This window comes from Lonchura striata, chromosome 7 (genome assembly GCF_046129695.1).
Source record: "Lonchura striata isolate bLonStr1 chromosome 7, bLonStr1.mat, whole genome shotgun sequence".
Classification (NCBI taxonomy): Eukaryota; Metazoa; Chordata; class Aves; order Passeriformes; family Estrildidae; genus Lonchura; species Lonchura striata.
Window position 1 is genome coordinate 26143973 of NC_134609.1, and position 13414 is coordinate 26157386.

The 13414-nt window shown below is 47.7% G+C and overlaps 1 protein-coding gene across 1 annotated transcript; it reads right to left on the reverse strand.

Annotated features, from left to right (window-relative positions):
• Positions 1 to 927: 927 nt before the first annotated feature.
• On the reverse strand, positions 928 to 5092 carry VAX1 (ventral anterior homeobox 1). Its single transcript, XM_021537268.3, has 3 exons — positions 4855 to 5092; positions 2936 to 3123; positions 928 to 1464 (listed from the first exon to the last, which is right to left on the reverse strand). Exons 1-3 carry the CDS (start codon positions 5090 to 5092, stop codon positions 928 to 930), a joined length of 963 nt encoding a protein of 320 aa, XP_021392943.1.
• Positions 5093 to 13414: the final 8322 nt, after the last annotated feature.

The window sequence follows — 13414 nt, forward strand, 5'->3', positions numbered from 1 at the left end:
TGGAAAAATCAAATAGAGCAATAAAAATTAAAATTACGATCGCAACAGATCTAGATACAAATAGATTTGTGAGTTCCATGATTTATCTGCAGACTTGTTTTTGCAGATAAACTGCGCGGGACAGGCCCGTCGCAATTTAAATTTTAAAAAAGAAAAAAAGGAAAAAAGGGAGAAAAAAAAAAAAGAGGGGGACGTTGTGTTATCTCGAAGGAAGAGACAATTTGATGCAAAATTTCTGCAGCCACTGGTTTCTGTCTCCCCTGTTCGTGACTGTACGTTCAGTCCGTTTCGGCCCTTCCCACATTGAAGATTTACCGTGAAAAAGAAAAGTTGCTGGAGGATTTCCTGACTGGCGCTAAGGGCTCGGTCGGGGCTGTAGTGCAGCGAGTGCGGGGGTAAACGGGGGCCAGGGGTGGGGCCCCAAAACCGTTGTGCTTAGAAATCACTGAGTCCGGGAGACACAAAAAAACCACCCCAAAACGGGCATCACCTGGCAGCTCCATCTTCCTCTCTCCGAAAGGCCGCTCCCTCGCTCGGCATTGGCTAAAGCCGATCGAAGGGAGCCCGGCCGACCCTCGCCCCGGCCGCTGACCCTCTGCGTCCCTTCCCGAACGAAGGAGCAGCGCGATCGCCCCTCCCGCACGGACAGACGGCCCGCGGGGCCGGGCGAGCGCACCGGGAGGCGCCCGCAGCCCCTCGCCGCGCCCGGCCCCGGCCCCGGCCGCCGCCTCGCCCGGCCCCGCGGGCTCCGGGCCCCGCTCCGCCCCGGCCCCGCTCCGCCCCGGCCCGCGGACGGAGCCGCGCCGCGGGGCTCGGGGGCGGCGGGGAGCGGGGGCACACGGCTGCCGGCGGCCGCCGCGCCGCCCGTCCCATAAATACCGCCACAAATAGAGACTATAAATATAAATAGGGGGAAGGTACTTAGAGTCAGTCCAGTGCTTTTTTCTCAGCGCTCTCTTTATTGTTGGTCCGGGAGTAGGGCTCGAAGGCGGACGAGCTCAGGTAGCGGGCCGACAGTTCCTGCAAGTTGCCCGCCAGCGAGCCGGCCACGGCCAGGGGCGCGGAGGAGAGGCGGCCGGCCACCGAGCCCAGCAGCGCGGGCACCGGCAGCCCGAACAGCCCGTGCCCCGCGGCCGCCGCCCCGTGCAGCGCCGCGGGCGGGGGCGGCCCGGCCGCGCCGCTGGCGGCCGGAGGGTGCGGGGAGCCGCCGCCGCCCGGGGCCGCCGCCGCGCTGCCGCCGCCCGCCGCGGCCAGGCCGGGCCCGCGCAGCGCCGAGCCCAGCGCGCCCGTGGCGCAGGGCGGCAGCAGCCCGGGCAGCCCCGGCGGGGACAGCAGCCGGCCTTGCTCCAGCAGCCGCAGGACGCTGCAGGTGGCGGCGGTCTCGGACACCACCGATCGCAGCTCGGAGTCCTTGCCCTGGTCCTTCTTCTGCTTGGTGCGCCGGTTCTGGAACCAGACCTTGACCTGCAGGCCGGGGAGAGAGGCAGGGTCAGCGGGGCGGGAGGAGCGGTGCCCCCCGCCAGGTGCCCCGGGACCCCGGCGCGGCTCGGCGGGGCGGGGGGAGGCTGCGGGGGACGGCCCACTGACACTTGGCAGCGGGGAGCGCTTCCAAAACGCACAAAGCCACGCTCACAGAGCACAACCCCCCACACCCTCTGTCTGCTCCCGGTTTCGGGGTGACCCCGGGGCCTTTCGTTCTGCATCTTTAACCAGACCTCTCACTTCGTCCTAGTTTACTACAGGCCGGGAATTCTCCGGGAGACGGAGCCGGCCCTTTCTCACCGCTTTATTCTAAGCCGGCTCAGCCGGAGACCCGGGCGCTCTGCGGCTCCCAGCAGCCGCTGCCCGCTCCGACTGCCCTTCCTGGGGGCAACAGCAGCAATGAGCTTCTTTCCCCGTATTCCAAACTGGACGCTCTCTCTCTACTCCCAAATAATTTTAAATATTCAACTTTAAAAATGAATCCTGGAAGTCGTTCAAAAAACAACAAACAAAACCAAAACCAAACCAAAACACAACAACCACTCATGGCAGGTTCTGTAACCTACGAGCTGTTGAACTTGCCATTCCTATCCGGCTAAGAAAGAAAAAAAGCTAATTAACGTCTCAGGGGAATTTACTATTATATAATGTTTTGCGGAAATATGAAACCGACTTTAAGAAGTTTGGACTTTTTGGATGCTTCCCCACGCTCTCACACAGTTTTAGGCCTTCTGTCAGTCCCCGGCCTTTCTGCATTAGAGGGTGGAGGAGCGATTCTGCCCCACGGACATACAAGGACTCAAAATACGGCCCAAACTTCAGCCCTGTCCCCGGATCTCTCATACCCAGGAAAACCCAGGCCGAACGTCTCCAGCCCGGCAATCCCAGGGGAAGGCGCCCGTGTCCCTCGGCTGGTTTGAGCGCCTGTATCCCGCTTGTTGCGGGCTGGGAGCAGCTCGGCCTCCCCTCGCTTCTCCGGGGCAGCAGGAGTGAAACTCCGCGCAGCCGGGCACACCGAGCCCCGGCGGGGCCGGAGCGGGGCCGGGGGAGCCGCTCCCGGCCCGCCAGGAGTTTGGCTTCGTGCGAGACCCTCCGGCCGTGGCCTTGTCCACGGGGAGAGCCCACTGGGGCTGGGTGCGGGGACACGAGGGACGGCCAGCAGCTCCTCTTCCCTAGACACACGCAGCTAGGGACACACGCAGTTAAGGGTCCCCAGCCGGGACTCCTCAGCCACGATGCCCTCAGCTCCATCCCGCCGGCGGGATGCATCCACCCGATCAGACACGCGTGGGCACCTCGGGGGCTGCCTCGCCCCTCGCCCCCGCGGGGAAGGCGCGCAGGGCCGCGTCCTTGGGGCCCGCAGGGCGCGGAGAAGGCCGGGCCGGGACGGGGGTCCCGCGGAGCAGGGCAGGGCAGGGCAGGGCAGCCGGGCTCCCCGTCCTTCAGGCGCTACCTGAGTCTCGGAGAGATTGAGCTGGCGGGCGAGCTCGGTGCGCTCCCGCCCCACGACGTACTGGCAGCGCTGAAACTCCATCTCCAGGCGGTAGAGCTGCTCGGCCGTGAAGGAGGTGCGGGTCCGCTTGGGACGGTCCAGATCAAGCCCTTTAGGCAGAATAATCTCTCGGATTGAACCTTTGGCATCTGGCAAAGAAAGGCGCAGTCAGCTTCATACCCAGGCAAACCTTCCCTGCTTTCCCCCCTCCCTTTTTATACTTTCTGATTTTCCAAGGGAAAGAGCCGTCCCCAGCGCCTTCAGGACCAGACACGAGTCGGGGTGGAGCAGGGTGCCTGCGACTGAGGCTCTGCACCTGGCCATGCACCCACGGAAGGAAAAAAACCACAACAGAGAAGGAGGGAGGGGGCGATGGGGGCCCAGGCCTCTCTAATTAATCCCCTCAGCCCATTTAAAAATTACTTTGAATATATTGCGCTCACAGTACGACACTGCGGCATCACCCACGGCCCCTCAGGGAAGCTGGGGAGAGAGAGATCCTTCAGGCCAGGCTTTGTGCCTGGAGTGCAGGGCTACTCTTTGTTCCCCTTGGGCTCCGGGCTAGGACTTGCTGGTAGCCACCATACACATTCCCTCTCTCACCCCAAAATATAAACCCTTCTTATTATTTTTTTAATAACAATTTTCTCGTGATTACAAAAAAAATAAAATAAAAAAATAGCTTTCCGAGGCAGCAGTGCCCCGACCTGGCTGCCTGCCACTGTGAACGTGGGGACACCTCCAGCCCACCCTGCACCGCTGCCGCTGCCGCTTTGGGGTTTTGGCAACGAGGAGAAGCAGGAGGGGGGGGGAAAAAGGAGGGGGGGGAGGAGGGAAAGAAACCAAGGCACCAACCAGCCCGCAGAAACCTCACTTTTCTGGTAGCCCCGACTGAAGGAAAGCGGGACAAATCTCATTAACACGACTGTCAAGCTAGAGCCAGATTCAGGTTACCTTAAAGCCTTCCCAACCTTACTTGCCGTAATTTTACCTCCTCGGTACGTTTTAAATCAGAGACAATCACATCATTTTAATCTGACCCTTCTCTGGGTCAACCAGTGGCGTAAGGATTAATTGTGGCTTTCAAGGCCTGCTTCCCACATATTTTGTTCCGATTCTCTTCCCTCCCTCCTCCCCCAAAGCACCAAAACGCACCTTAATAAAACTGAATTTTCTTCAGGTAATTTTTCTTTTTTTTTTTTTTTTTTTTTTTTTTTTTTTTTTTTTGGAGGGAGTAAAAATAAGACCGATTTAGCTATTTTAGCCTGGAGAAGAGACGAAGATTGAGGGAAATTAAACGTATAACTATTAAAAAGTAATAATCAAAAAACCCTTCGTCATTCCTCCATTTAGTTTTAAGGCTGGTGGTTATTTTAAAGCAGCCCTTTCCTATGAGCTGCCGGGAGGGGGTACGGAAGGAACCTCTGCCCGCAGCCCCACGCCATCGCCCGCGGCCGGCTGCGGGCGGGATGCGCGGGCGCGGAAGAAGCGCGCCCGGCCCGGGGCAGAGCCGCGGCCCCCGAGGGAACGCTGTCCCCGGAGGGCTCCCCGCGGGGACGGGCACCCCGGGAAAGCTGCAAAGCAGGAAAGAAAAAACAAAACAACAGCGAGAGGGGCTGGTCCGTTCCGGGGCAGCGCCGGGGAGGAACGACCGCGGCTTAACTTTCCGCCGAGCCGGCGGCGGAAATTCCCCGGGCTAAAGCCGGAGGGAGCGGGGTCCAGCGCAAAGCCCGGCCCGGAGCGGGGTCTCTCCCCCGGAGCCGTAGGAAGGGCTTCCAACCCGGGGTCAGACCCAAAGCAAAGCGACAAAATAAACCCATCTCCCGGGCGTGAGCGCAGCTCACCTTCCCCCACCCTCGCCAAACACCTCAAACTCATACCTCTAACTAGGATCCTCCTGCAATAGTCCGGATCAGCCGAACTAGATTTACTTTTATTACAACCTTCCGTAGCTGCAGAGGCAGAAAAAGTCCCTTGCTGATCCTTCAAAAAAGAAGTAGAAATATTTCCTTCAGACCCTTTGCTTTCCTTGCCCTCTTTATGTCCGTTCTTCGAGACCCGGTTAGCTTCAGTCTCTGAACTGCATCTAACGTCCATTTTGTCTTGTTTCCCAAACATGTAGTGCAATAAAAACAAAACAAAAAAACCAAAAAAAAAAAAAAAGCGCCAACAACGATAACAAAAAAATTATAGAAGAGTAGAAGAAGAAGAAGAAGACGAAGTCTATGCTGGATATTGCACGACTTAGGGTGAGATCGGTGGGGATCTGTAAAGCACCTTGAGTAAGGAAGATCGGGTTTTATCCCACTGGAAAAGCAGCGGCTTCCTCAGTCCCAGCGTCCTAATGTGACTGTCCAGCTTCCCAGAGCGCCCAGTGATCAGGTACTCAACAGTACAACTCTAAAATGATTTAATGTCTGCCTTATTACAGAGACATGTAGTTGTTAGACACACAGAGGGACGCGCACTCGCTGTTTCAATTGATTACGGGTAATTTTGCAGCCTCCACATTTAGGTTACCTCATGAATACACTAAATTGTTTGGATAATATATCAGATCGTAATGGATGGTTTGTGTGCTTGTCCCCAATCAAGTAGAGTTTAGCCAGTGAATAAACTGAAATGATTGGTCTTGCTTTCAGGAAACACACAATCAAAAGACTGAGACTTCCAGAAAAAAAAAAAAAAAAAAAAAAAAAAAAAAAAAAAAGGAGAGAGGAAAAAAAGGGTGGGGGAGAGGGAAAAAAAAAAACCAACAACTTTTGACAAGATTCACCCTGAATTGTTAGCACCATTAGCAGCCATTATTAACTTTCTTCAGTCTGCCTTTGACCTCCCGATTATATAGTGGCTTTCTCCAAAGCACGCCAAATAAATCTGAATAAAGCTGCTAGGAAAGGCTGAAAAAATGTAGTTGCAGGGGGGGTGAAGAAAAAGCAAAAAAAAAAAGCAGCCCCCTGAATTGTAAACAAACAAACAGATCCCCAGAACGTACACACATAAAAAGTTCTTCCTTCAAGCAGATCTCTCCAAGGAAGCAGGTTATCTTGGCCAGCAGAAATCCTCGTTAACACATCTCCCCACAGACAGCCATCTTAAACTCCTACCTCTCCTTATTTCAGTCCCGATACTTGCTTTTTGTGCTTCTCCCTCTGTGTGTGTGTGTATGTGTGCATGCATGTGTGTCTGCTAATTCTGCACCTTCGCAAACACTGAACCTATTCGCAGAGCCTGCTCATTGAAAAAAAAAAAAAAAAAAAAAAAAAAAAAAAAAAAAAAAGCCAGCTTTGTGTGCAGTGGATCCAGGAGGGGGGAGAAAGAGAGAGGGGGAGAAAGAGGGAGAGAGAGAGAGCGAGGGAGGGAGGGAAGGAGGGAGAGGGAGAGAGAGAGAGAGAGATAGCCCGTGAAAAATCTCAACTGCGTGATCCACTAAAGGAGAAAAAAGTTTTACTCTAGCTATTTCATTGTCTCTGCTACAATATCTTTGAGAACCGCAACAGCCAGTAATCCAATAAGACCATTGATTAGGCTACAATGATTCAATTCAAGCAAATGGCCTTGTGCAAAGAGCATGCTCCAGTCCTTCTTGTCACCTTGCAGGGCAGAAGCCCTCTTCATGCTTCTCTCCTTATTCATTCCTTTATGGGAAATGTAGAGCAAAAGGAGTGAAAGATGGCAATTATCTAATTGGACTATTAACAAACAATTCTCCGAGTGTGGCTGTCTGGCAGTGGTTCTTGGGCGAGGTGAAAGGCCACATGTTGCACTGGCCCCATTCACAAAGAGTTTAGGGGCCTGAGAGGGAGAGAAAGAATTTTCCCTGAGAATTTTTCACACAAATGGCGGTGTATCCACCAGGCTGGCTGTTCCCTGCCTCGTCCTCTGCCTGCCTGGGAATTCCACCCACCTGAAGCAGGCAGGGCCAGCCCTGTGCCTTGGTGCAGATGATGCCAGCAGGGAGAAGCAGAACGCAGCGCCCTTGCTCAGCTCCATGGGTCTCATCCTGCCTCTGCTGGGGGAAGAACCACCCACCCTCATCCCATGGGACACAATCTTTGTCCAGGGTGGTGAAATGGAGAAAAGGATCCAGTGCTGGGGCCCGACCGCCAGAAACAGGAAATCCTTGAGGCAAAGAAAGAATGGGGGGCAGGGGGGTGGGAAGGAAAGAAAAGGAAAGGAAAGGAAAGGAAAGGAAAGGAAAGGAAAGGAAAGGAAAGGAAAGGAAAGGAAAGGAAAGGAAAGGAAAGGAAAGGAAAGGAAAGGAAAGGAAAGGAAAGGAAAGGAAAGGAAAGGAAAGGAAAGGAAAGGAAAGGAAAGGAAAGGAAAGGAAAGGAAAGGAAAGGAAAGGAAAGGAAAGGAAAGGAAAGGAAAGGAAAGGAAAGGAAAGGAAAGGAAAGGAAAGGAAAGGAAAGGAAAGGAAAGGAAAGGAAAGGAAAGGAAAGGAAAGGAAAGGAAAGGAAAGGAAAGGAAAGGAAAGGAAAGGAAAGGAAAGGAAAGGAAAGGAAAGGAAAGGAAAGGAAAGGAAAGGAAAGGAAAGGGAAAGGAAAGGAATAAGAAAATAAGATAAAAAAGAAAAGGAATAAAGAAAACTAAGATGGCAGTTCATAGGTACATTTCAGTGAGTTGTCTTTAGTGGAAATCTCAAACCTTTGCCATTTTCCAACAAATCTCCATAATTTATTTATATTGACATTGTCTGAAAAGTCTTATTGAGATTAGTGAGGTGTACCTCAGATCTTCATCAAACCCTCTCATTTCAACAGTATTTATAAATACAACCATACATGGAACACCCTCATTGTGGACCAGGTTTTGTTTTTTCCTTGCATCTCAGTGATCTGTGGTGCTCTGCTATTAGCTCCTACTTGTATGGCAGCTGTACCCAAATAAACCACAAATAAAATGGGGCCCCAAATAAACCACAGCCCCCCTGTGCAAGGCTTCGTGCAGCTACAGAGAGAGGGTGGAAGGAGTTCATTTCCCCCATGGATTTGCAGTGCTGTTCAAAGGTCTGTTAGGTGACAGAATACCAGGAAACAGTAAATTTCAGAGAGATTTAGTCTTTCAAAAGGAAATGCAACAAGTGGATGCCGATTAGGGAAATTTTTAATGTAGATGAAGCATAGGCTGGGCTTAGCAGGCCAGCTTTGTTGTGTGATATAGATAAACATATACATGTGCGTGCACAGGCAAGGCACCAACAACAGTCCCAGCTGGACATGTCTGTTTAATGCTAAACAAAACAAAGTTCTGCTAGAAACATTTTTACCTGACAGATTTTATTTTAGACAGACTAGGCGTAGTGATTCCCATAAAAGGTTTACTTGAAATAGAGAGGCAATTATAATTATATTTGCATAGGTGTGTGGGTGTATGTATGACATTTCCCCCCATAGTTTTCTTTATGCTAATCTCTATGCACAGGCCATAATAATAAACATGGAGCTATTGAACTCAATTACACTGTTTGAAGCAGAATATCCGGAGATTAAATATTATGTTTGTGTGATAATCTGGCTTCTTTTTTTTTTTTTTTACAAGCCCCTGATCTAAAGCTCAGTAAAGACCAGAGGAATTTTGCTCTACTTGTGCCATATTATGATAAATACATTTCAAGCATCTTTTTCTCTATAGAATTCAGAGATATAAAGAGAATTTTCCCAATTGAATCAGTTAAATTTGCTTTCACACATTATGAACATAGCACTGTTGAAGGTCTGGAAATTCAAATAATGAGTCTAATCCTGCAGGAAACTTGTAGTGAGCAGACAAGCCTGTCCAAACACAGCTCAGTTACTTTAATTGAGGCCCGCTCATCTGCAACAAATAGCAACATCCAGAAGAGCACTGGAAAATCAGAATTTTACCCGTTACAAAAGCAACATTTTCTTTAGTCCAGCAGTCACTAAATTTCCTTTCACCTATCCTCATTCATTTTTTCCCCCCCACAATATGCTTAAATAATTCTTGGATGTTCTTTCATGGGGAGGGATATTATTATAACCCTCTCTTACTGTCATAACTTCAGGGATGTCTGTAGCTTCAGCACTCTCACATCCACACCTGTGTGTCACTGGATAAGCAGATTAAAGGTTCCTTCTTTTCCCTTCAAAAAATGCTTAAAATGTCTTAGCACACTACACAGGTGCTCCCTGGCTGTGCTTTGCTGTGTAGACCTTGCTGTTTTTCAAATACAGTTTTATTAGTTTGCATTAACATGTAGAAGACTGAAAAATCTGTTTCTCATTGACTGCCATTATTTATGTTATTTTTATCTCTATTTCATGTACAGAAGAGATGTACATTATAGCTACTACTTCTTATGCTCTACTTTGTTGATGAAAATAAAAATACCAAGCTGAAAAGCATGGTTCAGAGATCTTTTGACTCAAAGATTTTTCTCAGGGTTTAGTAGCCGTAAGCAGATTTTTATTCCATTAATTTTTCTGATTATTTTGGTTCAAATTATTTGCTTTTGAATCTACAGATGCCTTTGGCAAGGAGCTGCTAGGCCTTTTTTTGGATACTTATTTAGCACAGGGGATGTGAACTGGTACCTTGGGGCTGAACAACTTCCTGGTTATTTCCAATTAACAGAGAGTAGGGTGGTTACTCATAATGATACATGTGGTAATGTCAAGGAATCACTATGAAGAGACAAGAAAAACCTCATTATTATGTGCATTTCTCTTGGACAGGGCATTCCTGTCCCGTGTGAGTGATTGTGTCAGTGCAGAAGAAGAAGATCTTTATCAAGATGAAGGTTCACCAGAAGGTTCTTTCCCACAAGTCTCAGAAATATGTTTACCATCAGGAACATTGAGCACCTCCTCAAAACAAAGTGCACAGCATAATTAACAACCCTTTTGCAGTTACTCGCTGCTGTTGAAGAAATTTCCTTACAACAGAAGATGAACTCTGGACGTTTCAAAATATTACTGTGTATTTAGGGGACATTTGGAAGGCACCTGCTAAGCCCTCTGTTTCAGATAGAGATTTGTTCTAGTGTGAATTGCCTTCAATCCAGCCTGGAAAATGGACTCCTCTCACACAGGGGAGCAGGATCCTTGAAGAACAGAAATGTGTTTCTATTTGGAAACTTTGCACTGCATTTGAAGGAAAGGATTGAAGTCTTTGACTCAGTTCAGCTCTCTGTGTGAAGTGGAAGGTAAGGCTGTCATATTTGTGGTAGTCTGCATGGCTAGGAACAGTTCTAATTCCACTTTCCCAGACTTTCCAATGACTGATTCTCAGGTACATTTGTGTTTTTCAATGGCATTTGGGTCCCTGGCTCATGACATAAAAGATGTACATGGTGTATTTTATGTGAAATTAAATGTCACAGGCTCACAAGAAATCTAATGGGTACAACAGCAAGAAGAAGAAAATTTCTCTCTGCCTTATAAGTGATCAACAACATCAAATATTGGTATGAAACTGGGATGTAGCTGTTTCCAAATAGGCTTCATCAGCTCCTGTGCAGGTGTTGTGTTCTTCATGCCAGTGCTCCATGCATGCCTTCTGTTCTGCAAGACAACTGTTTAAAATAAATGGGCATACCCAGAGACATATTTAAAATAAAGAATCAGATCCAGATAATCTAAGTTAGTCCTTGCAGCTCCTGCCTTCCCATGCTTTGCTGTGCACCACTGCCAGCCTGGTGCAGAACCCCCAACCAGCTGCTTCTACATTTTCCTGCATACTTTGGCAGTAATTGCAGTATTGTCTCTTCCAGATACTAAACTGAACACATTGGCAGGACTCAGCAGTGCTGTTCTGGAGGCCAGTAATAATGAGCATGGCTATCACACATGTATCATGACTAATCATGTTGTGGTCATTATGAGATGCTCCTTACAGTTATCAATCTGGACAGAAGCTTGTTACAAAACTTTATTGCCTGTATCATGCCCGTGGCATATGCAACCCATCTCAACAGGGCTGAGACAGGATTCTTTCCATGAGGGAAAACTCTGATTTGAGAGGAAATGCTGTTTGTTCTGTGACAGCAGGTTGAGAGCTTTGGTTTCAGCCTCCCCCATGTCAGTGACTCCCTCTGTAATCACCAGTACCTGAGCACTCCAACTCCCTCTGCCTTCATTTCACCCTCTCCTGAGAGAGCAGTGAGCTTTACCAGCTCGCCTGGAGCACTCATGAGTATTTACCACCTCAAAAGCTGTTAGACCATGAGCCTTTACTATTGGTGCTAAAACTCTCACAAGCATATTTTTTCACAGAGCCAATAAAAGCAAGCTTGAAGGTTTAAACAAGAGGAGATGTTTGCAAAGGTGATGTGTCCAGAACAGTAGATGTAAATTGTACTCTTTCCAATGCTTGGTGTTTTAACACTAAAGACCTTTGCATCAAATTAAAAAAAAAAAAAAAAAAGGTCACATTTTGGGTTTAAACCATTTAGTTTTTGATTTTGAAAGCTTAAGTCAAGTCAGATCAAACACAAAGAAAAGAGTGTCTCAAAAATTCATAAGCATGGTCCCAAGGATCCAGGGGAAGCTGCAGAGGACAGTCATGCTGGAATGATGTGAGAGATTAGAAACTGTCCCTTCACTCTGGGGTGAGATAAATTCTGACATCATCCTCTGCTATTCTCACCCATAAGGCATCCAGGAGACTTGGTTAAAATCTTCCTGACATGTTTTAAGTTTGTTTTTTTGCTATTTTTATTTTATTATCGTGTGATTACTTTATTTCCCATATGGAAATGGAAAATTTCCATTTCCATGGAAAATTTCCAACAGCAACCACAAGTACAAACAACAAACAAAATCAAATCTCTTCTGGAAAAGTTTGTCTACCTGGATCTTTTGGTTACATCCAACAAATAAGACCCTAAACAGAAAATTATTGAACTGTGGGTCTTGAAAGTTCATTCATAACATAAAGGGAAACAGAGTTACATTTAGAGGAAATTTTTGGGCTGAATTTGTAGCTTGAATGCTGGCAGGATTTTGTCACCCAGAAGATAGCAGTATTTCAGAGGGACCCCTGAAAAGAATGATTCTGTATACTTCCAAATATTTTGTAATGGAAAGTTACAGAAAAGATAGGCCAAAAAATCAGTGCACTTTGGTTTCTTAAAACCCATAGGAGATTGTGGGTCATCTTGGGATGAGTTCACTTTATGGTGAATACTTCACCTGATGGATTTAAGCATGTTGGGAGGGTGAGCAGCACGATGGCAGACAGCTCTGAGCGTGGCTAAATGAAAAGTAATGTAAATCATCAGTGATTAACTGTATAGCTCGAATAATCTGAAAAGCTCTGAATTTCCTGCAATCTCTGAGGGAAAAGAACCTGTACCAGAAGTCACTAGTGTCTGATTTACCTCAATCTGTAGCAGCAGCTTTAAAAACAAACAAAAAAAAAAAAAAAAAAATAAAAAGGAGACAATTTGGTTTTGTTGTATAAAGATAGAGCAGAATGCCAAAAAAACATCAGCATAGCTGCTTTATGCCATACAGCAGGATTATGCCATAATTACACATTAAATCTGTGTTCATTCTTTTTATCCTCTTCTCTCTTGATGTACATAGTAGACTCAAAAAATGTTCAAGAAATTCAAATAAAGAATAGTTACAGAGCTGCTATGATTAATACACAAGACATGGCAAAGACTGGAATTAATTTGATGAGAAAAAGATGAAAATTCAGCTGATTGTGGAAGTCAAAATTCTCAAGCACTGAACATTGGACTCTTATTTTGTCACATGAGAATAAGCATCAGGTTAAATTTAAGACCAGCAAATTTAGAATGAAAAATAAATGCCCAGACACGTCTCATCACCTACAGGAGCTGCTCTTGCAGGAGATCACTGAGGCAAATACCTTGGTCTGATTGTAAAATGAGTTGGACATTGTTAGGATTAAGTCATTACACAAAGTTGAAAACGATGATCAGCCTGATGGAATCTTACACCCAGGGCTGGGCACTGCTCACACTGGGGAGTGAGGCAGAAGTTCATCTCTTTGGGATTTAGCTTGCTCTTCCTACCAGGAGTAGGGTACTCCATAACGTACCTGAAGGACTGGTGGCACTGGGTAGGAAAAAGCTAGAGCACTACATTTGGGATAGCAGTTAACATTAATCCTGAATGTGAAAGACAGCTCAGAAGAGAGGTTCTGTAAAGCCAAGCTTGTCAAAGTTTGGTGTGCTTTAGGTTTCTGCAGAGCAAGGCAAGGACAAGGAGGAGAAGAGCAATAATAAGAAGAGAGCTTTCATGCTGGTGCACTCCCACAGATTGACAAAGGGATATGCAAAATTTGGAAGCCAAACTCCTTGGGCATCTCTGTGGCAGAAGGTGCATTCCCCCACTGGGTGCACAAGAGGGATGATTTATTATGTTTTCCAGTTCCTAGAAGGAAATAATCTAGGTAATTTAAGTTGATTCCACCATCTCTAGAAGAGTTCACAAAAATGTGGAT